At 39.0% G+C, this 23,171-nt stretch overlaps 1 protein-coding gene across 1 annotated transcript in view; it reads right to left on the minus strand.

Moving 5' to 3' along the window:
• Window positions 1-163: 163 nt before the first annotated feature.
• The window catches only part of ZC3H12B (zinc finger CCCH-type containing 12B), a 313,257-nt gene continuing 290,249 nt past the window's right edge, over window positions 164-23,171 (minus strand). The window contains exons 9-13 of the mRNA XM_081276399.1: window positions 21,505-22,262; window positions 13,755-13,894; window positions 11,532-11,766; window positions 10,757-10,863; window positions 164-9,609 (exon numbers count right to left, since the gene is read on the minus strand). Coding sequence (XP_081132525.1) covers window positions 8,189-9,609; window positions 10,757-10,863; window positions 11,532-11,766; window positions 13,755-13,894; window positions 21,505-22,109 — 2,508 coding nt within the window. The 5' untranslated portion in view covers window positions 22,110-22,262 and the 3' untranslated portion in view covers window positions 164-8,188. The remainder of the gene's footprint in view (window positions 9,610-10,756; window positions 10,864-11,531; window positions 11,767-13,754; window positions 13,895-21,504; window positions 22,263-23,171) is intronic.

Genomic DNA, 23,171 nt, shown 5'->3' on the forward strand with positions numbered 1-23,171 from the left:
GAGGATGTGCTGGAACAGACTAGAATAGTTCTTCCTTTACTGTGGGGACTCCAGAGAAGGTGGACTAATAACTAGGGTTTGAGCAGGAGCTGGATTCTCTTTGAGTCCACTGGCTCTGATTGCTTCCACAGCCAGACTCCACCCATACCTCCTGCCTGGTTCCTTTGACCATTTCTGCACCACTCAGCTTTAGTGTGGAGTCAGCTGACTTTGAAGCATTAGGCCTCAGAGGAGAGGCATTGCTGGCCACAGAGTCTACTCAGCAAATGAAATGCGTTTGTTGAGGCTGGGTTTGCTCAAAGCCTTACTGACAGTGGGAAGGAGATCCAGGTTTTCCTGTTTATCTCCTCGTCTTGCCCTCACTGGGCACCAAGCAGTAGTTGAAAGCCAGAGATTATCCTTTTACCTAGAAAAGATAGAGTGGACTTCTCTGTGGTGGGCACTGGAACTAGAGTAATGCCTTAGGGGTCAATCCAGAGCCCCTTCTTTGTGGTCACCCTAGGGTCCTCATCTCACACTCTCTCCTCAGTGCCTACCCTGTGTTAGCCCTGAGCTGCCAAGAGATAGGTGACAAATAAACTATGTTCTTAACCCCTGAAACCTTTAGTTTGGTGAGGAAGGAAAGTTACCAAGTGATAATCTGACACCTTAAGTGATATCTGCAAGTTCCCGTGGCAAGAAATGATGAAGGAGAAGACTTAACACTCTGAAAATTCCAAGGAAGGATTTGATGGAAATGCAGTTACCAGAGTGAAATCAAGGTTCCATAGCACTCCAGGTGTTCAGGATTCAACCCAAGGTCTCATGTGTGTGTGCTAGGGGAGCACTCTATAACACTAAGCCCCAGCTCTTCAATAAAGGTTTTAACCTGAATTAGGATCCCTAGAGAGTCCATAACACCTGAAAGGATAAACTAAGTAATCTTGGTGTGTATGTGTATATTGTCATTTTTCTAGTGAGCTAGTCCACAGATGGTCAAAGTGTCCATGAATCTACCAACCCAACAGAGTTAAGCTTTCCTTTCCTGTATGGACCCAAGAACTAGATATGGGCAGTGCACTCTTGTATACTGGTTAATGCAAAGTTTCTCTTTCCTCACTATAGCAAGGGCTAAGTTTTCTAGTATACTGGAATGTCATAGGTAGGAGAGCCCTCAAATACCATCTAAGAAAGGGATTTGAAAATGTATTCTGTTAGGTATCTCAGCGTCTGGGGAAATGGGTGCTGTGAGTTCTCAGTTTCCCCACCACTGCTTCACCAGAGTCCTGACTTTATTTACTATGGTATGTATTTGGATTCTACATGTTATTATTTTTGAAAGATGGCTTTGTTTTTAAAATAAGGTTTGGAAATCATGGTTCTAGTCTAGCCTCCTCATTTTAAGTGCATTGAGATAGAAGGGGAAATTATTTGCCCATGGCCATAAAGCAGTTACTAGGTTGGTATAGATCAGTTTTTTTTAAAAACAATGTCAGCATCATCTGGGTTTTTGTTAGGAATGAAAATATTTGGACCCCACTCCTGATCTTTTGAATCAGAAAGGTTGAGGGTACAATCTCTGTAGTTTGACAGATCCTTCAGGTAATTCTGATGTACACAAAAGTTTCAGATATACTTGGAAAGGGGAAAAAGCTGCTCAAAGATCTGGGTTCCAGGCAAGCTCCACTGCTTAATGAGAGCAACCTTTGATTACAATTTCTTCATCTGTAGAAGAAGGGTAGTATTTGCCTTATGGACTTGTAAATGTCAAAACACAGTAGGATTGAAAGTGCTCTCTAATGTGTATCATGCTTTTTATGTGTGAGTGGTGTGGATTTATGCCAGGGTTAGTGTGTCTTGAACTCAGGTCTCAAGTCCCCATAGAATGCTGGATAATGCTTTCCTCTGGCCCTCAAAGACTCGTCTAAAGATAAGGATCAGATTGCATGAGTTCATTTCTAGTGCAGGTCCAGAGAGAGTTGTCTTTCTTAAACCTGGGAGTTAAGAGGTCAGGTTGAAGGACTTCACATGGTGGATGTTGGGGTGGGGGTATGCAGTTGCCATGAAACAAACTTAGTCTAATGCTCTTGGACCTTTTCCTTCTAATTAGAGATCAGAGACTGATTAGAAAAGTCTTTGAACTGCATCCATTTAACAGTGATGTGTGTCAAGGAAATGGAGCATAGATTAGTCAACAACAGAATTGAGAGACCCCATCCAGCAGGAAATAAATTGTTATAGATGAATATGGTTCTCACCCCCCATTTTGTGGTATAGACTGTGTTCCAACAAAATTTGCAATGAAGTGATAATTGCTAAAATATTACTGTTCAAGAGTCCTGCAAGGCCCACTGTGAAAGGATTAAAATGTCTGGACCAGGAGGTGGAAAAGCTTGTTTGAGGGGGTGATATTAGTATTGGGTTTTCAATGGCAGAACTTTACTAATAAGAATAATGAGTAAAGGAAGGGCAAAGTCTGAAAGACTTGAGAAACAACATGGTTGGGACACTATAGCAGGGTCCAGGATAATTGGAACATGGTGATGTGGCTTGGTAGGTCATGAGGCCAGAAAGGTGATCTAGAAAGTGATTTGGCTAGATCAGTTGATTTTCCATGTGTGATTAGGGAAGAAGCACTGAACATTGAATTGTCCCCTCTTGGAATTCTTATTGTTTTTAACAGTCTTCCCATATTCATGCTGCCACTCTCCTCTGAGAAAGTCTTTTTTAAAATAATTATTGAGCCATATTAATTTTACCAATTAATAGGTTTCAATGTGACATTTCCAAACATGCATATATTGTGGTTTAATCAGATCCACCCTCCCTATCTTGCTCAGGAAGTCTTTATGTATTAATTTATTCTTTGAGCATACTTCATTCCCCCACCAGAGTTAAAGTTCCTCAGGACAGGAACTCTTTCTTCCTCTTCTAGCTACGTATAGGTCAGGCTATTATTTGGTACTAAGAACTTGATACAGGTATGCCTGAGGAATGTTAGAGGAGGCAGCAACAAACAAACAAACAAAAAAGAGGCTGGGGAAAGTTGTACTCTTATTTTCATGGAGTATGATTTTAAAATGAGATTTTCGAATTCACCAATAGTCCCTTGCAAAGGCCCCTAGTGCTGGGCTCCACTGTAGCACTTGTAGTCACCTCTGCATTTAGAATGAGACTGACCTGGGGTGGGATGGGGAATGGGTAGGAGGCACCAGGAAGGCCTGAAGGAAGAGAGGACAACCTGTTACCAAGGGCTTAGTGGCTTGGAAGTTATTAGTTTGTGGATATCTGGTCCTGCCATTTACTACTGATTCTTGTTCATCCTCCGTCAAATCTCTTCAGTGCTCTTGAAGTCTCATTTTCTGCACAATAACCTGAGAAGAGGTTGATGCACCTGAGCTCCTTCAGTTAGGTGATTTGCCCCCTTTGGCTCTGATATTCTGGTTAAGGCTCAGTAGATGATGTCTCTGAGGATGTGAAGCAATTCAGGGAGAAACTATAGGCAATATACAGAAATAAGTCTGAGCTGAGCCTGCTTTTAACCCAGCAGTAGAAGCCAGCACTGCCCTATGAAAAGCTTGTTTGAGGGGGTGATATTAGTATTGGGTCTTTAATGACAAAACTTTACTAATAAGAATAAGGAGTAAAGGAAGGGCAAAGTCTGAAGGACTTGAGAAACAGCATGGTTATTTAAACAAATAGCATATAATCTAGTGTTAGTCTAGGAACTGTGTTGGACTTCCACAGTTAGAGGGACCATGCTTACTGTGGTAAAAATCAGATGCATCTCAAGATGCAGGTCACAGGGACAGAAATTTCATACTTTACGAACAAACTGGAATATATACATACATATGTATATGTGGTATGGTTTTTGTCATTAATGTTCTTAAAGAAAGAGTCCTTAGTGATTAATAGACAAATAGTTTATGCAATAAATAAGAGTGGTTACAGTTCATTGTTGTCAACAATATAGCATTTTCCATCACAATTATAGGTGAAACAAATTGAAACCTTATGAAATAGTCATAGCATATTCATGCTAATGAGAACATATTATGAAGCACTGCACATGCATTATAGGGGCAGACAAAACTGGGGAAGGGATATATTTCACTCACCTCTTGTTGGCTCTGTGTATTTTGTCATTGAGACTTACATTATGTTTGGGTCAAACAAGAAACCCAAAGAGGTTTTATAAAAGTTTACAACCATTAAACAGTATTGTTTAATCCCACAAATGGATAAAGCAAACTACTATAGCTCAATGATACACAAACCAGGACTAAAAATAGTCAATCTGCCTATGTATATAGCTAGCTATAATACAATAGATATTGAATATGCTGAGTCTTTACAAAGGCATTGACTACTTTAGATAAGCAGATTCCAGAAATGTACTGGTTTGATTTCCAATGATAACTAACTAGTGCCTTTTCAGTTGAAGACTATGCACTCCTCAGTATCAGACCTGAGGAGAAGCAAACTTGGGGAAGGCAGAAAAAGGTTAGGAGGAGACCTGAGCAGGGCTCTTTGGACAGCTCGGCATTACTTTCCCTGTGCAGATCCAGACCTGGTTCACAGAGTAAAACAAAGTGTATTGAAATTGTTGGCCCTCAAAAAGGGCATTTTGTACAAAGTCCCATACTTACAACATAGATAGAATGGTAACTGAGCGCCTCTCAAAATGAACTCTTCCGTGTTAGAAGAAAACTCAGTGACAAAGGTTAATGGACATCAATGATTGAATTCCTATATAAAGATGATTTATTCCAAAATAGAAAAAAATGAATTTTAGAGAAGTATTCTCCTAAAAACTAGCAGGGGGTAGGAAGAAAGAGGGAGGGGAGAAAACCATGCTGTGTGTTTCATTATTTCGAAGAAGAAAAGTTTTGTAGACCATTTCCATAAGGCATCTGTCATATCTATCATTCTCCCTTCTATACCTGGCACCTTAAGAGAGTGCAATGGTTCAATGTTACATTTGAAAAGGCTCCTACTCTTTGAGCTGTCTTATAGAAAGGGTACCCTGAATTGACCATGCTACTCCAGGGTCACATTTGTCCTAAGGTCAAAATGAAAACAACAACAAAGTCACAAAAGGAAAAAAAAGTCACAGAATCTACAAAAATCTAAGGCCTAAACAGGCACAGACTTGCTATGAGGTCAGAAAAATCAGTGAGAGAATTTAAATTACAAAGCACCTCTTGCAAAATATACTGTTTCTTCAAAATCACACAAAACACTGTGCAGTAACCCCTGCTAAGTGCTTGGAGGTAAGTATCCTGAAGGACACATGCTTAGCCCCATGAAAGAGGCTGTTATTATCAAGGGAGCCAAGGGGGTCCCAATGCTCTTTGTTATTTGCTGTTTTTATAATTATAGACAGAAATGGAAAAGTCAAGAAGTATGCAGACCTCCAATATAAAGAAAATGTCACTCTACTATAATTTAACTAAGAGCCAAGCTTGGATTTGCGCATTCATAGTTGTGCAGCTCCATAATAGATTCTTGCAGATGATTCACTAACATTGACACTTTTTACACTAAATCCCCTTTTCAAGGACACATTAAATAGCCTAAAGAGAACTTACGCAATATAATGCTTGAAATTGGACACACAATAGCTGTGCACCTAATAATAAAGAGGCCTTGGAAAATTGTCTTTGTCTATAAACTACTACTGCCCTTTGGAAATAAAAGCTCCCTCACGACCCCTGGGTTACTTCCCTGTGACACACAGTGCCACAGATATCACGGTGAAAATTCAGTACCAAACCTAGTTTAAGATGAGTTTTGTACATTTGTTTCTATACAGTCAGGAAAAAAAAGAGATACAATTTGTATCAACAAAAGGTCATTTCTGGTTTTTTGAGGCATTGCTCCTAGCCACTTTGGTTCATACACATTTTATGAAAGGAGAAAAATGACAATTGTTTTTAGGAAATAAGAAATACATATGCTTCCTTAAAAATATTTCCTGTATTGGGAGGAGCTTACAATTATTTTGAGTACTAAATATGAACATGTTCAAGATGAATTGCAGCTGACAAGATTAATCTTGTGCTTCCCTGTCAATTGTGCAGCTAGTGGATACTGCAGTGCCATTGATGATTTTTGGTAGGAAGATGAACTAGCACAAAGGCATTGTGATAATCTGAGATTGTCAAATACCCTGATTTAGACATGGGGCAGATTTAGAAGGTCCAAGAAGTTGAAGGTATGAAGTGGTGGTGTATGAAATAGCAAGGTCTGCAGTGGCAACTGTCACTCTCTGGGGACCTATCTGATAGAAAAATACTTTTACATTTAATCAGTATGCTGGGGGATGGGAAGATTAGAGGGTAGGAGATGAATGTGAAGCTGTGGTTAAGTGAAGAAAGCATTGGTTAAGATGCAGTGTTGATCAACTTGGACAGAGACAGAAAGCAGCATGCAAGCCATTGTCAAACTACCAGAAACAACCCTGACTACAGCCTCACATTCGGAGTGTTTCACAGTAAGAAACATTTATAGGCAGTGTCACACCTTCTCATGAAGAAACAAAAGGCCAAGGCCAGGCCTTCTCAACTTTCATGAAAAAACGACCATAGAAGTTAGCAATTTCCAGCTCAAGAAATAGTGAGCTGGTCATGGTTCAAAATGTTAAAATATACAGTGGATTCAAAAAGGGGGTTCATTTAGTGCAGCTTAAAAAAAAACAATAAACACCTCTTCTAGAGGCATTTAGCTACAAAGGTTCCCACCCTGAGCAAGATACAAATTGCGCAAATGGTGCCACCCAACCCCAAAGTCATCTTCTTTAGTGATGCATCTAAGAATTATCTAATGGCAAGTGCACCCTCTTTGCATGGATTTGAAGTGCATAACTGAGCCAGCAATTAGCAAAAATGCAGCATCCCCTTTAGAAGCTGTCTTTTTCCACTTAGAAAATCCCCTGGTTTGTTTCCTAAAGAAATTCTGCTCCACCAATGATTGACCTTATTGCCCAAAGGGTGAACAGCAGGAGAAAGTGGATTACATGGCTATGCACTGTCTTCCATTACATTTTATCCTGTGATGTTGAATACTGCATAGGTCAGAAGTCCAAAAAGCATCCATTAGTCCCTCCTTGTGTGAAGCTTTTGTATTCATCGTTTAATGCCACATGGGTTTGGCCATCTCTCCTGGGATAAGGGGAGTGGATTCTGGAAGTAAGTCCCTTAGTTCTGGTCAGACTCTTCTGCGCTTGTGTAGTACACATATACTATGTGTGGAACTTGAGCTTATCCAATATCTCCTCTGCAGAAGGCTGCAACCTGTCCCCTAATTTGTTGAGGTGAAGAGACTTGGAAGTTAAGAACTGTTAATAAACATTGGCAAGTAAAAAGTGCAAAGGAAATATAGCTGGTTCACTCTGGTGCCTTAGAAAGCAATGTTCAAATATTGGCATTTAATTTTACTTTTCAATCTAGTTGAAACTATGAAACATGACAAAATCATCAAGTCAGATTCATGATCTATACAGCTGTAGACTAAGGACTATGTACAGTCTACCTTCTCATCACTATATAAAAATTTATACCAGAGATACACACATACACACATCAAAAATCAAATATATACATTCATACATGCAATATAATTGCTAATAGTAGGCTTTAAATATAGCTCTAGAAGATTCAATGTGACCTTATAATTTCATTAATAAAGAGAGTGAATGAGCAAATATCCATGCAATAAAGTATGTGTTTACTTTTAAATATCTTTAAATGTTTCTATTTAAAAAACATAAAAGGTTAATTCAACATATGATCTAATCCTGATGCTTTTGCTCTTCAAATTGGATATATTATCCGTACTTTGAAAACACTGGTAATGGAATCCCTTGGGGCTTCTTGCATTTAGGCCTCTCCCCTTGGGTTTTGTCCTCCATTACCTGCATGGTGCAGTGCAAAGGACAGGGGACTTGGAGTCAAAGGACTTGGGTGTGTGTCTTGACTTGGTCATTTGCTAGCAGCATGACCTTGGTAGGTCACTTAATCTCACTGAGTTTCAGCTGCCTTCTCTATAGTAAAACCTACCTCACAGGGTCGTTATGCGCTTAAATGATGTAAACACTCCTAACTTTTAAAGCGCAATGCAAATTATTAGTTACTATGATTATAGTATTAGTGTATTATTAGCATTAATATTCATATGTGTATAAAGGAACAAGTCCTTTGTCATGTCAACGTGCAGCCCTAAGCTTGGCAACAATCAAGGCTGCCAGTTGCTGGGCATCTGCTGTATGGGGATTCTTCTCCATCACTGCAAGAACGATGTTAGAAGGGAAAATATTGCAGAGGTTTTTGTAGGTCTGAAATTGGTGCTCTGGGATCATATGCTCCCTGGAATCATTGCACATTCCAACCCAAGGATTCCTCCAAAGCTGCTCCATCTTTTCAGGCACGCTGCGTACCATGACTGGCTCATAACATGGTTGCATGAGGCTGTTACTTAAGGGATAGGAGTGGTAGCCATAGGAGTCAGTTGCACAGGGCAGCGGGTCCCAGCTGGCATGCTGTTCACGGCACAGAGGAGGTCGTCTTTGCCTCATGGGGTTGCTCTCATAGAGGCGAGAATCAGAAATGCTGTCCATCCGTGTCATCACCAGGGCACGGCCTGACTGTGAAGTTGCCCCAGGATGGATATTGTGAGGCATGGGGTAGTCTCCAGGACAGCTGGATCGTGCTCCAGTTGCTGGGAGCTGGGCAGGCAGAGCTAAGTGGGGAACTGATTGCTTGTGGGGGGCTTGCTTGGAATCCTCTGGGCCATAGCTCTGCACTCTCGTTAAGGCTTCATGGTAACCATGAGAAAAAGGCTGAAGACGGTTCTGAGATGCTGAGCGGTGCAGCTTCAAACTGCCTTCAGGATGGGCATCAGCTACAGCCAAGTACAGGTTGTTGTAAGAGGAATAGTTGTCGTTCCTGGTATGGCTCATGCGGCTGTCAGGACAGAGATTGGGATTCCGAGCATACACCCCCCGGTCTGCTTCAGCCATGTAGTACTCTCGATTGTGCATGCTGTTGATGTTCAGTTTGGAGAAGTCGCCTAACATCGAATAGTAGCCATGGTCCCCCATGGACTCAAACTTTGGGTATTGCTCAGCATAGTTAATAGGGGTCCCATGGCTGTTGGTAACCAGGATAGGGGGGTACTGCATGCTGGCCATGTGCTCCAATGAGGCCTTCTGGTGGGGGAAATGAGAGGATCCTGGCACTGGGCTGCTGGCCGAACGGGTGTTGAGTGCACCCACTGCATGGCTTTTGGGGGGTGGGATTGTGGGAACACTTAGGGCGGTCACAAGTGAGGGGACAGAGCTGGCCTCAGGCTTACGGGCAATGGAAAGCCATTCCTCAGGCTCCACAGCCACAGACCGGATGCTGGGATCTGATTGGCGCTTGGGGGCCACACGTTTGACCTCTGAGGTTATCTCACCTTTGGCGCTAGACATCCCTGTACCACACTTGGCTAGGGTGCCTTCGCTCATGGTTTTCACTGTGGATAGTTTGGCACTGATGCGGAGCTCATCAGCCACCGAACGCTGGGGTTGGTTGGCCCGCTCCGGATGGTAGTATTTGCACTTGTGGCCGTAGGTGCATTTTTTGCCTGAAAAATAATGCCTTGGGTTAAGACTCTCTCTTATAGTGGTGTAACCCTCTGTGCCAGAAACTGTTGTAATAAACTGGTCACCCAGGTTATGATCAGACACTTTGAGGTTAAGGCAGAAAATTAACTGTCCACAAAGATGAGAGACAGACAACACCAAGGAGCATCACACACTGAAATGAGAGGGAGCAAGTGAAAAGCTGGGGAGGAATCAGCTGAGCAGTTGAATAGTCTTGCATTTCTGGTAATGTGCAACTTGGCCTAGGGATAATCTGCATGCTGAGGCAGCCTAGAGTAAAGGAAGGCAGTATGATACAGTACAAAGAACACAGGATTGGAGGCTAGTAGAACCCAAGTTTCAATTATAGCCATATTCCTCACTGGGCCGTGTGACCTTAGTGAATGATACTTTCCCCCTGAGCCTCATTTTCCTCTTCTGTAAACAAGCTTCATAATTATGTCTCTATTATAAGATCATTGTAATGAAGAGTTACAGGGTGTGGAAATACTCTGTGATTTAAATGTTGAGGAAAAAACCAAAATGCTCACCCCCCCCCAAACAAAGAGAAAACATCAAAAATAATCTCAGACCAAGCAGGCCATGTTACAGTTAAGGCTCATATACTTTGTATCAGAGGGACTTGGGTAAAGTACAAATATACTGTAGAAAACTGTACTAAAAAATAGAAAAACCAATGAAAATAAAGTTTTTGGCAACTGGAAAGCACAGATCAGAAGAACAGGGTTTTCCTACTTGACAGAAGGTTCAGTAACCTGCCTGAGAGATATGTTCTTCTTGGGCCAAACCCAATTTGGTATTGCCTTTTCTGATTCAGGAAGTCAGGTAGGTTTCTGCATTTCTCTGCTCCCCACAACAATGTTTGGTCCTTAAGCACTAAAGCACATGTGTTATTTTAATGAGTGGCAACTAGTTTTCCCTTCAATTCTGGTTTCCTTTTCCTCAAGCAGTTTCTAAGGTTTTTCTTTAAATGCTTAACTGAGAGTACAAGAAGACAAGAACTTTATCTCACAGAAAATGGACAAGCCAAGATTTCCCATTTGAAAGGGAAATCTGGAAAAGAAAAGTATTCATAGAGTTCTTATGTTTCCCTTAGAACAGAGCTCAGTTCTGCACATAGGTACTCACCATAAGGACATGGTTGCTTCTTATGCTCGGGAACGACAGGTCTCTTTCTTAAGAAATTTTCAAGGCTTGGTCCATGACGTCCTAAAGGATCATCTGGAGGCATAAATCTGAAAGCAAGCAAGCAATGGGTGAATGTCTTTCCTTCTGTCCCTATGCTACCTCTTATGGGAATTTCAGACCTTCATTACCTCTTCTCTGTTCTATTGTGACAGCCTTCTAACTGTCCTTCCTGCCTCAAGTCTATCTTTTGTTAACCCAGCATTTCTGCCTTTCATTCCTACTGGATCACATAGAAAGGATAATTTTTCCCTATGCATCATTCTTCCATGGATTATATGTTCCAACCATACTGGCATATCTGCTGGGTTCCCCCTACATGCCACCCATGTTCACTCCTTCATAGCTTTATTCATATTGTTCTCTATATCTGTTGTGTCCAGCAGCCCTCCCTCCTCTATCTGTAAACTTCATTTCAAATGTTATCTTCCCTAGGAAGCTTTCTCTTATCACTTCACATGGACAAATTAAAAATAAAAGTTTACTGTCGTGCTTATCACAACACATTGGGTGGCCTTTTTCTTTGTCTTTTCCACTATACTTTGAGCCCCTTGGGTGGGAGTCCTGTTTTTCATTTAGTCTTTTATCTCCATGGCAACCAGCATCATGCATGGTACACAATAAGTGTTCAATAAATGTTTATTGAAATGAAATGAAATCTGTTCCTACTAGTAACTTGGATATAGGCTATTCAGAGCCTTATTGGAACAAAACGCACTTGTCATTCACAAAAGAATACATCAGCAACCGCTCCTCTATAAACTTCTTCCATTCTGGCTTTTCAACTTGAAGGTCTCTGTAGTTATCATTGGATACAATGATGCCGTCAGAATCAAAAGCCAATTTGACTATGAACCGGTCATCATAGCAGACAACCCTTCTGCCCTGGACCCTTCGGGATGGTGTGAAGACAAGAATCTTTTCCTTCTCCAGTTTACGTAGAATATCTTGATCTGTTGAAATATGATTATATGCCACAGAATAGAAATCATGTTTGGAACTTAACACCATTATCCCCATATTACAATTACAAATAAAAGAGTTAGATGAATACACTATTTATCCTTAAGACAGCAAGTGGGCTCAATTTCTGGCCATGATATCAAAATTGAATTGTGACCTTAGATAAAGTCACCTCCTTCAGATAGAATGAAGGAACTGGATTCAGTCACATTTAATTTTTTAAAACTACCATGAAGAATGAGTAGTAACACTGATTGATATCCTACATTCTTCTTTCGTTTTTCTTTTTTTTTTTTTTTTTTTTGTCGTACTGGGGATTGAACCCAGGGTTGCTTCTACCACTGAGCAACATCCCCAGTCCTTTCTTACTTTTTATTTTGAGACAGGACCTTGGTAAGTTTCTGCAGCTGTACTTCAACTTGGGATCTTCCTGCCTCAGCCTCCCAAGTTGCTGGGATTACAGGCATGTGCAACTGCACTTGGCTATCCTAGCATTTTGCACTTTAGCTGAAGGATCAGCCTCTATTTGTGTGTGTGTGTGTGTGTGTGTGTGTGTGTGTGTGTGTGTTTCTGGAAATCAAACCCTGGTCCTCAAACCTCTAGGCAAGTACTCTACTATCAAGCTACACCCCCTACCCCAGCACTAGCTTTTGGGCTGATGAAGAAAACAGGGCAGTAGTTGAGGATATGTCTGTCAGGAGGAAAGTAAAGCATCAATCCTAAGGACTTACATTTTTGGCTTCTGCTTGAAGGAAGGACAAAACTCAGGTGGAAAATCAGGCTATAGGATTTGAGTACTGACCCCCTTTCTTTTTGGAATTTTGATTGCTGAGGAGAGAAAGCTTTTTAGTTGGGCTTGAGTAGGGCCAGTATATGATCTCAGACTGAGGCTTGGAAGCCTGTTCAGCAGATAGCAGACAGCTCCACACACAGATCAGACAGCCATTCACTGGAATTTCTCATTAGGCACAATGGGCAAGACCTAATGCTCAGTGGACTGGGGTCTATATGCTCTCAAATTCTGTAAGGAATTTTTGACTGCATTTATCATTGTAAATGAACATAGTAAAACTTTACTGCCATTAAGAAGACTACATTTATACTTTTGAAGACCTTGGGCACTTTTGCTTTCATGAACTCCATTCTCCATAAATAAATATTAAAAATTTCAGTTTATTTTAAATTTTTGTTGGTACTGGGGATTGATCCCAGGGCCTTGTGCATGCTAGGCAAGCACTCTACCACTGAGCTACATCCCCAGCCCCAAAATTTAATCTTAGAACTACATTGGTATAAAGTCAACTATAATTCAGTTATATTATTACACATCCAATATCATATTCATTTTTTCTTTTGATGTCAAAATAAAAATATTTTTTGTGGAACTTTAGAAATATCATCAGCCCTAGGCTTTCAGCTTACTATGCTTCATGGATAAGTTGGTTCTGTCTTGGGACTTTCTACCTCCTACTTTGCAATCCCATAATCACTACTCTGGTACAGTATGAGATCCATTGTCTCTCATGGTTTCTTTAGTTTTTTGAAAATTTCAGTCATGTTTATAATCAGATTCATACCTCTGTAGTCTTAAGTCTACGATCAAATAGAAAAGCACTCTTGTTTTTCAACTATGAGCTTTATTGTTTGCTGAATTGAAGTTACTACATGCCACTAAACAATGATGGTTTTATATGGATCACTTTATCAAAACTACCCTTAAAGGGTGGGAATGTGGATCAGTGGTAGAGCACTTGCCTAGCATATGTGCGGCTCTGGGTTTGATCCCTAGTCCTGCAAGAAATGAAAAATATAAATAAATCTAGTGAGCGTTTAAGAAATATACTTAAGAAGAGACATTTAAAGTATACTTAACAACTTAGAAAAAATATTAATATAAATTGGGACCATCAGCCTCTCTCTAAACTCTCTTGCTAGCTTTGCCTATAGATGACAAGAAATGTCTTATTTGAAATAATACCTGTAATTGGTGCATCAGGGCGGGATTGCTCCTTTCTCCAAGCAGGCACAAATACAGTGATATCCTTGTGGCCTTTATCTAGAAACCAATCCACAGCAAGTTGTATTCCTCTACAGGAGAACTCTTCTTTATTCCCATGACTTTAGAAAAAATAGAGAATAAGAGGAAAGAGGATTAACAACAGATAGAAAAAATAAAAACAAAACCCCCAAACAAACAAAAAACAAAACAAACAAACAAACAAACAAACAAACAAAAACACTGAAAAGCCCAAGGGATTAACATCAAGAGATTAACAACACATATTTTTTATTCCTTGATGATGCCAAAAATTATATTTTTTTGTTTCACAACAATTGTTTTGGGTACTGGGGATGTTACAACTGAGCTTTGCCACTAAGCTATACCCCCAGACCTTTTAAATTTATTTTTTACTTTGAGACAGCGCCTTGAACTTGTGATCCTTCTGTCTCAGTCCCCTAAATTGCTGGGATTAGCATTACAGTCCAAAGAATGTATTTTTAAAAATATTTTTTAGCTGTATATGGATACAATGACTTTATTTATTTTTATGTGCTGCTGAGGATCAAACCCAGTGCCTCACATGGGCTAGGTGAGCACTCTACCACTGAGCCACAACCCCAGCCCCAAGAATGTATTTTTAAAAGAGCAAATCAAACTTTTAAAAATTAAATTGTCACAAATATTTCCACATTATAAACTTCACAGAAGGCCACAGATGGTTAATAACAACTCCTGTAGTAGCCTTGGTGACCATTGCCTATTATTGTTTTCATTTTCTCTCTATTTCTACTGCCAACTTTTCCCAAAGATTCAGATATTCACAACAGATGGAAAAATAGTGGAGGCTTTACCAGAGGGTTACATGGAGGATTAGTTGGGAGATGAGTTATTAAGCTTAAAAATAACATGACAGGAAAAAGATACATACATAAATATTGACAGAAAATGTTTATCACTTATATTCGCTTAATTAAATGTAAAGCACTAAAAATCATATTTTTGAAAATTTTAAGGTATAAGAAAAACAATAAAATTCTATAAAAAAAGAAAGGATATATGGCGTTGAGATTACATATGAGTATGGTCTTAATTTTTTTTTTTTTTAGATGGGGTCTTGCTGTGTTGCATAGGTTGGCCTTGAACTCCTGGGCTCAAGCAATCTTCCTGTCTTAGGCTCCTGAGTAGTCAGGTCTATAGACAAGTGCCACAGTGCCCATTTTGTAATACCAATTTTGCAGAAAAAAATCCATATATAAACTTAGAAAAATACTAGAAAGAGATACATAAAACATTAATTGTCATTATGTGTTAGATGTTTATTAGTGACTTATTTTCTTTCCCTAATTCTAAAATTCCCTCAAAAGACCAAGCACTCTTTTATAACCAGAAATGATATAATAAGAGATGAAATTCTATCACAATTACTTATAGGAATAAACATTGTTCAAATTTAAAAGGCCACACAGAATTCATCTGAATGGAAATTGGAAGAAGGAAAATTAGCAGAAAAATAGGGAAAAGATGCATAGTATCTATTTCCACCATCTTCAAAACTCAAAAATTGTGTACCAGTTTTGTGTCTAGTTTGGCTGTAAAAATGATGATCCCTTAGCATGGTATCAGGTGCTCTAACATATACATAAATCACGCTAAATTATAGTTAATTAACATGCTCCAGTGGAAAAACAAATTGGCATACAAGCACCAATTCTATCAAAATCAAGTGGATGTTGTTTGTTAAACAAGACTAATCAAGAGACAAGAACTGTTTTGTTGGTAGGCACATTAAGACAATATGATGGGGGCGGGGCTGGGGCTGTAGCTCAGTGGTAAAGCACTTGCCTTGCATGTGTGAGGCACTGGGTTTGATCCTCAGCAACACATAAAAATAAAGATATTGTGTGTTCATCTACAACTAAATAAATGTTAAAAATCTAGAGACTAGTATCAACATTATTTTTTTTAAAAGACAATATGATGGGTCCTCTCATGTTAGATTCTTCTCTTTCTCACTGGCACTCTTACTCAGCTCCAACAGAAATTAGCTCTAATTACACATATTTTTCCCTTTGGGTGAATTCACATATAATCTCATGAGCCTCATGAATACATGCACTGCAAGACTTCCCATTATTTTATCACTTTTTTGGCACATTGCAAAAATTTATTAACTGATTTGGTTAACATTTCTAAGCATATGTTAGCCATCTTAAAAGTACTCAGTGACTACCACAGAGCAATTATATTACTCTACTCAAAGTCAAAAATACTTAAGGAAAAATGGAGGTACATTTAACTGCCAATACACTCCAAGGCAGCTTTGGAAACAGCTACCATTGATTGCTTCTAAAAATTGTTTAATGAGAAATCCCAGCATTTATGGGGTTAATATTGGATAAATCCAACATGAAACAGACAGATAGGGAAGATGTCCACTTGTGAGTTTTCCCCACTATAGTGATGGTAAATATAAAGAATAACAAAGGAGCCATGTGTGAATTTGCACACCTGTCATCCCAGCTACTGGGGCAGAGGCAGGAAGATTAAAAGTTCAAGGCTAATCTGGGCAATTTAGCAAGACTCTGTCTCACAATAAAATTAAAAAAAAAAAAGAGCTGAGTTCATTTCAACATTCATTGCTCAAGGATGGAATATAATTTGCTTCACATCAATCCCTAGTACTTTCCCTTTCTCTCCCCCCTCCCTCCCTTTGTTCCCTTTCCTCTAATCTACTGATATTTATTCTATCTATTTGTAGTATTTTTAAAATTAGTACATTATGGTTTGCATAAAAGTGGCATTCACTTTGATATATTCATATATGTGCATAGTAAAGTTTGGTCAGATTCATTTCACGGTTCTCCCAATATTATGCATAATTAAAAGGAACTAATAAAAAGACAGGGAATTGATTTTTCAAAAGAGCTGGGGATGTAGCTCAGTAGCAGAACATTTGCCTAGCATGTGCAAAGCATGGGGTTCAATTCCCAGTACTGGAAGAAAAATAAAAACCAGAACTTGGGAAAATCACCAAAAGTATCATTAGAAAGGGAATTTAGAGGAAGGGGATGAAATTTCATTTTGTTTGGCTTTGCAGTACTATAATCTTGTTTTAAACATTGTTTAGGTCCAGAAATAAATACAAGAATAACTTTTTTTCTTGAATACTACAACTTTATATTTTATACTTCCAAATTCTTTGTTTTAAATATTTTATCATTAGAAATGTATATGCTTATGGCATAGAATGTGGAAAATGTATAAAATATAAAGAAAACCTTGAAGATCCAACTGTTTTACTACCACCCAGAAACAACACTGCCAGTATTTTGATACATTTGATTTTTATATCAATTTCTTTACATATTGAGAATTGTTAAAAATTATGCCATTGGATCATTCCATGAGTACATACTGAGCATTCCATGATACATACTGTGAAATGCCCAGTAAGAATCAGAAGGTAATATTAATCAAAGTAGCAAGGAAGACCTACAAAAGAGTTCAGTATGCAAAGTTTAATGCCCAATGAATGTTTAAGGAATGGATTTATTTTTTAAAAGAAAGCAATAAAGTAATGCTTGCAAGATAACCCATTTTTGCCCAAACATATAAAAGGTCATTTTGCAATTTAAAAAGGCTAAAAAGCTCAGAACCTGTAGTCACAGTGAAACTTGAATCTTGGTGAAACTCCTCCTCACTTTTTCTTGTAAACTGCTTTAGGAACATATCATGATCCAGGCTATCAAGCAAAATTCTGCATAGCTGGCTTCTCCCTTGCAATTTTTTGGTAGGGTTCAAATATTTGATCTTCTTTCAGACTTAACAAAGAATCCAGTGCCATTTACATTTCAAAGTCCAATTCCTCTGAATTGGTTTTTTCTCCCAAAGGAAACAGCTCTCAGAATGAATGTACCCTTTAGGATCTTAGCACATATCTTAGCATATTCACAGTATGTGAATCACAGGTACACCATTTCAAATGTTAAACAAATGCCATCAATGGCAAACAAAGTATCATAATTTTAACATAGGCTTATCCAACATGCTGAGGAACAACAGATGTTAACATGTAATTTGTATAAGAAATACAAATCTCATGGTAAAGCTATAGCCAGCTAATGGGGAAAACTAGATTAAGAACAGTACTGAATTCATAAGTGGATTATAGCACTGAACTTTGACCATGTGAAATGTGATTGGAGAATAAGTGGGATCTGTAGGTAAGTAACCTGGCCAGATAAGAAAGACACTAACAAGGACAGATTTGGCAACACTTCTTTTTTCCTAGTACAGATTATTGAGTTGTGGGTCTCACACATGAGAGGCAAGCATTCCATCAATGAGCTACATCACTGGCTCTTTTTAAAAAAATTTATTTTGAGACAGGGTCTTACTAATTCCCAGGTTGGCCTTGAATTTTTGATCTTCCAGCCTTAGCCTCCTAGGTAGCTGGGAATTCAGTATGTGCCATGATGCCCAGCTCATAGTTGGCAACTAAAGAAATCACGTGGTCCACTATGTATTGTCTTAATATGCTATTAAAGTAAAGTTGAGTAGTAATTTTTTTTTGCTTTATTAAACTCATGTGAAGTACCTTTAATTTAGCAAAGCAACACATCAAGGCATAATTTGCTACCGGCACAACAGACTAGATATGTTCAAACTAATTACCTATGTAATTAATCTCTTCACTATTCTTTCCAAACAAAGTAACTATAGAATGTCCTTCATCCTCAGGGATCATTGAACAAGGAAAATCTTATATCACCATGAAGTCAAAATCCCTAAGAAACTTGGTTTCTTTTTATCTCCAACTCTAAAACACAAAACCCATTAAGAAGGGCAGGTTTTGGGAAATAGGCCCAGTCTCTGGTGTTCTGGGTGGTCTGGTGTGGGTAGAGATTGAGTTGGGCAGGTCATATACCCATTAACCTTAAGAATCACTCTAGCTTATGACTACTAGGAGAAGAGCTGAGATACTTCTTTGTTTTCACTTTTGAGTAAAAAAATCATCCTCTGCTTTTAATTGATACACTGCATCATTTTGATTGCTGTAGTACTGTATTTGGGTCATTTAGCTTTCTCGTTACTATGCTTCTGGTTTCCCCTCATTAAAACAGGGATGATGTTTTGTCTGCTTTATACACCTTGTGTTGATGCCATCAGGATTTAAAAATTAGAAAATCTTTAAATGTATTCTCTGCTACTAGTAGAAATGCCAAATATTCTTAATAACATTAATGGCCACACAATACTGCATGATGCTGTATCAAAAGAGGATTAGAGTCAGATTCTAAGCTTTGATACTTATTACCTATATAACCTTGGACAGTTATTTAATCTTTCTAAACCCCGAGCCTCCTCACCTCCAAAAATGAAATGAATTAGTCCATTGTGGTGGGATTTTCAGTGAGGATTAAATTACATATGCAAAAAAGACCTGGCATAGGGCTGGGGATGTGGCTCAAGTGGTAGCACACTCACCTGGCATGTGTGTGGCCCGGGTTCGATCCTCAGCACCACATACAAAGATGCTGTGTCTGCCAAAAACTAAAAAATAAATATTAAAAATTCTCTCTCTCTCTCTCTCTCTCTCTCTCTCTCTCTCTAAAAAAAAGACCTGGCATAAAATAGATATTCATAAATCTCAGTCTTTCATTCATTCAAAGCCTGAAGTCTTAAGTTATAGTAATTACTTTGCTAATTACTAGTTATGTACATTAAGAGAGGTCATTTAAACTTTTTAGTTTCAGTTTTCAAATCTGTAGATTAAAGTTGCTATGTGGATTAAACATGACTATATACTAAAATGTACTTCCAAATAGTCTGCCAAGCTATTCCTCTATATAGCAATGGTATGGTTCCTTTTTTTGTTCAGTACTGGGGATTGAACCCAGGGTCTTAACCACTGGGCAACATTCCCAGCCTTTTTTTATTTTTTAATTTTTGATACAGGCTCTCGCTAAATTGTTTAGGGCATAACTAAATTGCTGAAGCTGGCTTTGGACTCACAATCCTTCTGCCTCTGCCTCTTGAGCTGCTGGGATTACAGACATGTGCCACCATGCCAGTCAATGGTATGATTCTTTTTTTTTTAAGAGAGAGTGAGAGAGGGAGAGAGAGAGAGAGAATTTTAATATTTATTTTTTTAGTTATCGGCGGACACAACATCTTTGTTTTGTATGTGGTGCTGAGGATCGAACCCGGGCCACACACATGCCAGGCGAGCACGCTACTGCTTGAGCCACATCTCCAGCCCAATGGTATGATTCTTAAGACTTAACTTCCACCTCTACTTCTTGTACCTCGTTAGGAGCACCCAATACTGGGCCACATGTTGTAGGAAAAATAAGGGATGCATAAAGCAAGTTCCTTGCACTCAAATACAATGGGATAATATGATTTAAAACTTTCCAGACTGACATCTGCAAAGACAATGGGGTAATATAATTTTAAACTTTCCAGACTGACACTTTTATTTTGTTCTGGTTTTGTATGATTTAAGGAATGCAAGTGAATCCATCAAGCAATGGTGGACCTGATGGGTAGTAGGATCCTGATCACTGGGCATTTTAAGCCGAGGTTGGATGACAATTCACTGGGGAAATAGAAGGGATTAGTGAGGCTCTCTGACATGAAATAAAAAAAATCACATAAGAGTACAGAATAACATATATAGGCACTATTGGTACTATATTAGTATCTCATTGCTGCTAGTATTTAGCACTTAGTGGCTTAAAATAATACTGATTGTTCTCTTATAGTTCAAGAGGTTAGAAGTTTAAAATCAAGATGTTGACAAGGCTGCATTCTTTCTGTAGGCCATGTGCATTCCTTGGTTACTGGCCCCTTTCTTATACTATTGATTTTTATTTCCTCCATTGCATCTCCTATTACTTATTCTTATCCTGCTGCTCCCTCTAATAAAGACCTCTTCTGCTTACATTGATTCACCTTGATGATGATAAATCTCCTTCTCTCAAGATCCTAACACAAATGTAACTGCAAAGTCCCTTTTCTCACATAAGATAATGTTTTCATAGGTTCTAAGGATTAAGTTTTGGACATATTTTGGGTCTATTCTTTAGTGTACTGGAGGAATTGTAGCTCAGAGATAATTGATGAGATCATAAAAATCAGGAAAACCTTTGTGAAGATGGTTCAACTTGAAGGGTATGAAGGTAAGGAGGTCATTTTTAGGTTGGAAAATGATAAGAGTATCAGGAAAGGGACTAGAAGTCAGCATAATTTATATGGAGACCATTAAAAAGGATGATATAAATGCAATAAGTATTATAGGTGTGTTCAAATGGGAAGAGGAAAAGGTCAGATCATAAGGAGTCTCAGAGACAGACAAGGGGATCCAAAATTGGCAGAAGAGCAATTGAGCATTGCTGAAAGTAAGTCAGTCAGTCTCCAAGTGAAATTATGAAGACAGCATTTCAGGATGATTAGTCTAGCTAAGTAAGGATGTGACAGCAGACCCCAAGAGCTAAAGGACTATGACTCCTCTGAAGCATCACTGATTATCAGAGCTGATTTCAAAACACCTGAAAATAAATTTGCAGCAATTTCAAAGGAAAGAGAAAAGGCAAGGGCAGCATCACGATAGACTCTGTCTACAAGACACAGACAACAACTAAGGGCTTCTTTTCAAAGGAATACAATTTATATGAGCTTAGGACAGTTTTTTTTAAGAGAGAAAAAAAATCACTAGTCTTACCTCATAGCCACATTACTTCCATCAATGACAATTGGCCTCAAATTGTCACTATTGTCTATTTCATCTTCAAGAGACAATTCAGGGCTTGCAATCTCTCTGGAGCCAGGCCCACGGGGCACTAACAGACTCAAGTTGACCTGCCCTTCTGAGTCACCTTTGTTCCCAAGTCTGACAAGCTCTGCCAATACATCATTTATAAGTGATTCTGGACCCAGTTTATTCAGCACTGATTGAATCTGTTCCTCAGCATAGCCCAGCTTTAGAGCAAAGTCCATCTTGGCTTGATATTCCTTCTCTATGTCGAGCTTACCATCCTGTAAAATGCTGCTCTGGGAGAAGCTTGGACGATCCAGGCAGGGTGATCGACAGAGCTGGCGGTGTGGCTTGGAGGGCATCTCCTTTCTCTTCAGCTGACCATCTCCAGGTTGGCAGCTGCTGTTGTTGCTGCTCTTAAGGCTCAACTGTTCAGGGTCACTCTCAGAGCTCATCCACTCTTCAGAATCATTATTGCCCTGCTCGGTACTGTCCTGCTTTGGATGCTGCTTCTCTTCCTTGGAGGCACTCTTCTCCATTTTTGGTGTCTCCACTGCAGCTGTGGCCGTCATCCCGTTCAGTGGATAGTCTGAGGTCTAATCAACTCTTTTTCTTTTTAGCCTGCCTGGAATCCATGTACAGTGGCATTCCTCTGTGGTAAAATGTGGTTTCAATGGTGCAAAAGTTTGCCTGTTTGGTTTGGTATGTTCAGATGTTACCAGTCCCTACAAATAAACACATGCCACAATCATCTTTAGTAAACTTCTGAAAAAGAATCTAATAGAAACGTTTCTTCCTAAGAAACTACAGATTCTCTGTCATTTGATTTTTCTGCTTACAATGATTAGCCTTGCTTTACATTAAAAATAGTCTTCAATTCTAATAATTCTAGACAAAATATCAGTGTTGGCAGTAATGTTGTAATTTCCACATATACATATACAAATATACAGCTAAAGTTTTCATTTGTCACTACAAGTTTGTGAAAGAAAAACACTGCATTTCAGCAGAGTGAAAAGTATGTGTATTTCTGGATGTGTGTGCATGTGTGTGTGTGTGTGTGTGTGTGTTGTGCGCGCCCATGTGTGTGTGTTTGTATCTCCTTGGAAAAACTTTTTTCTTCTTTTCTGCGAGAGAAGTGTTTCTAGATTCTTCAGTGTACCCTGGCTAAGGCTGAAATCCACTCCTGAAGAGCATTTCCTATTTAGCATTACTCTTTGCAAAATATCAGGAATCCCATCAACTAAACAGACTGATTAAAATTGCTTTCATACAACTGAAGTAGTCTGTAAGGGTAACAAATAGGCATATTCCAGATGTAGATGGTGGTATGCACATACTCTTGAATATATATGTAGTCTTATTTATTTATTTGCTCATTTATTTTGAGATAATGGCTATTGAACCCAGGAGCACTCTACCACTGAGATACATCCCCAGCCCTTTACAAGTGTTAATTTTGAGACAGGGTCTTGCTAAATTGCCCACTGGTCTTAAGCTTGGGATCCTTTGCCTCAGCCTCCCAAGTAGCTGGGATGACAGGCATGCACCACTGTATCCCACTGCAGCCTCTTTTATTTATTATAATTGGTAAACAAAAGGAGAAAACTGTATGGCTACAGTGGTACACTCCT

This window comes from Spermophilus citellus, assembly GCF_964194105.1.
Source record: "Spermophilus citellus genome assembly, chromosome: X".
Lineage (NCBI taxonomy): Eukaryota > Metazoa > Chordata > Mammalia > Rodentia > Sciuridae > Spermophilus > Spermophilus citellus.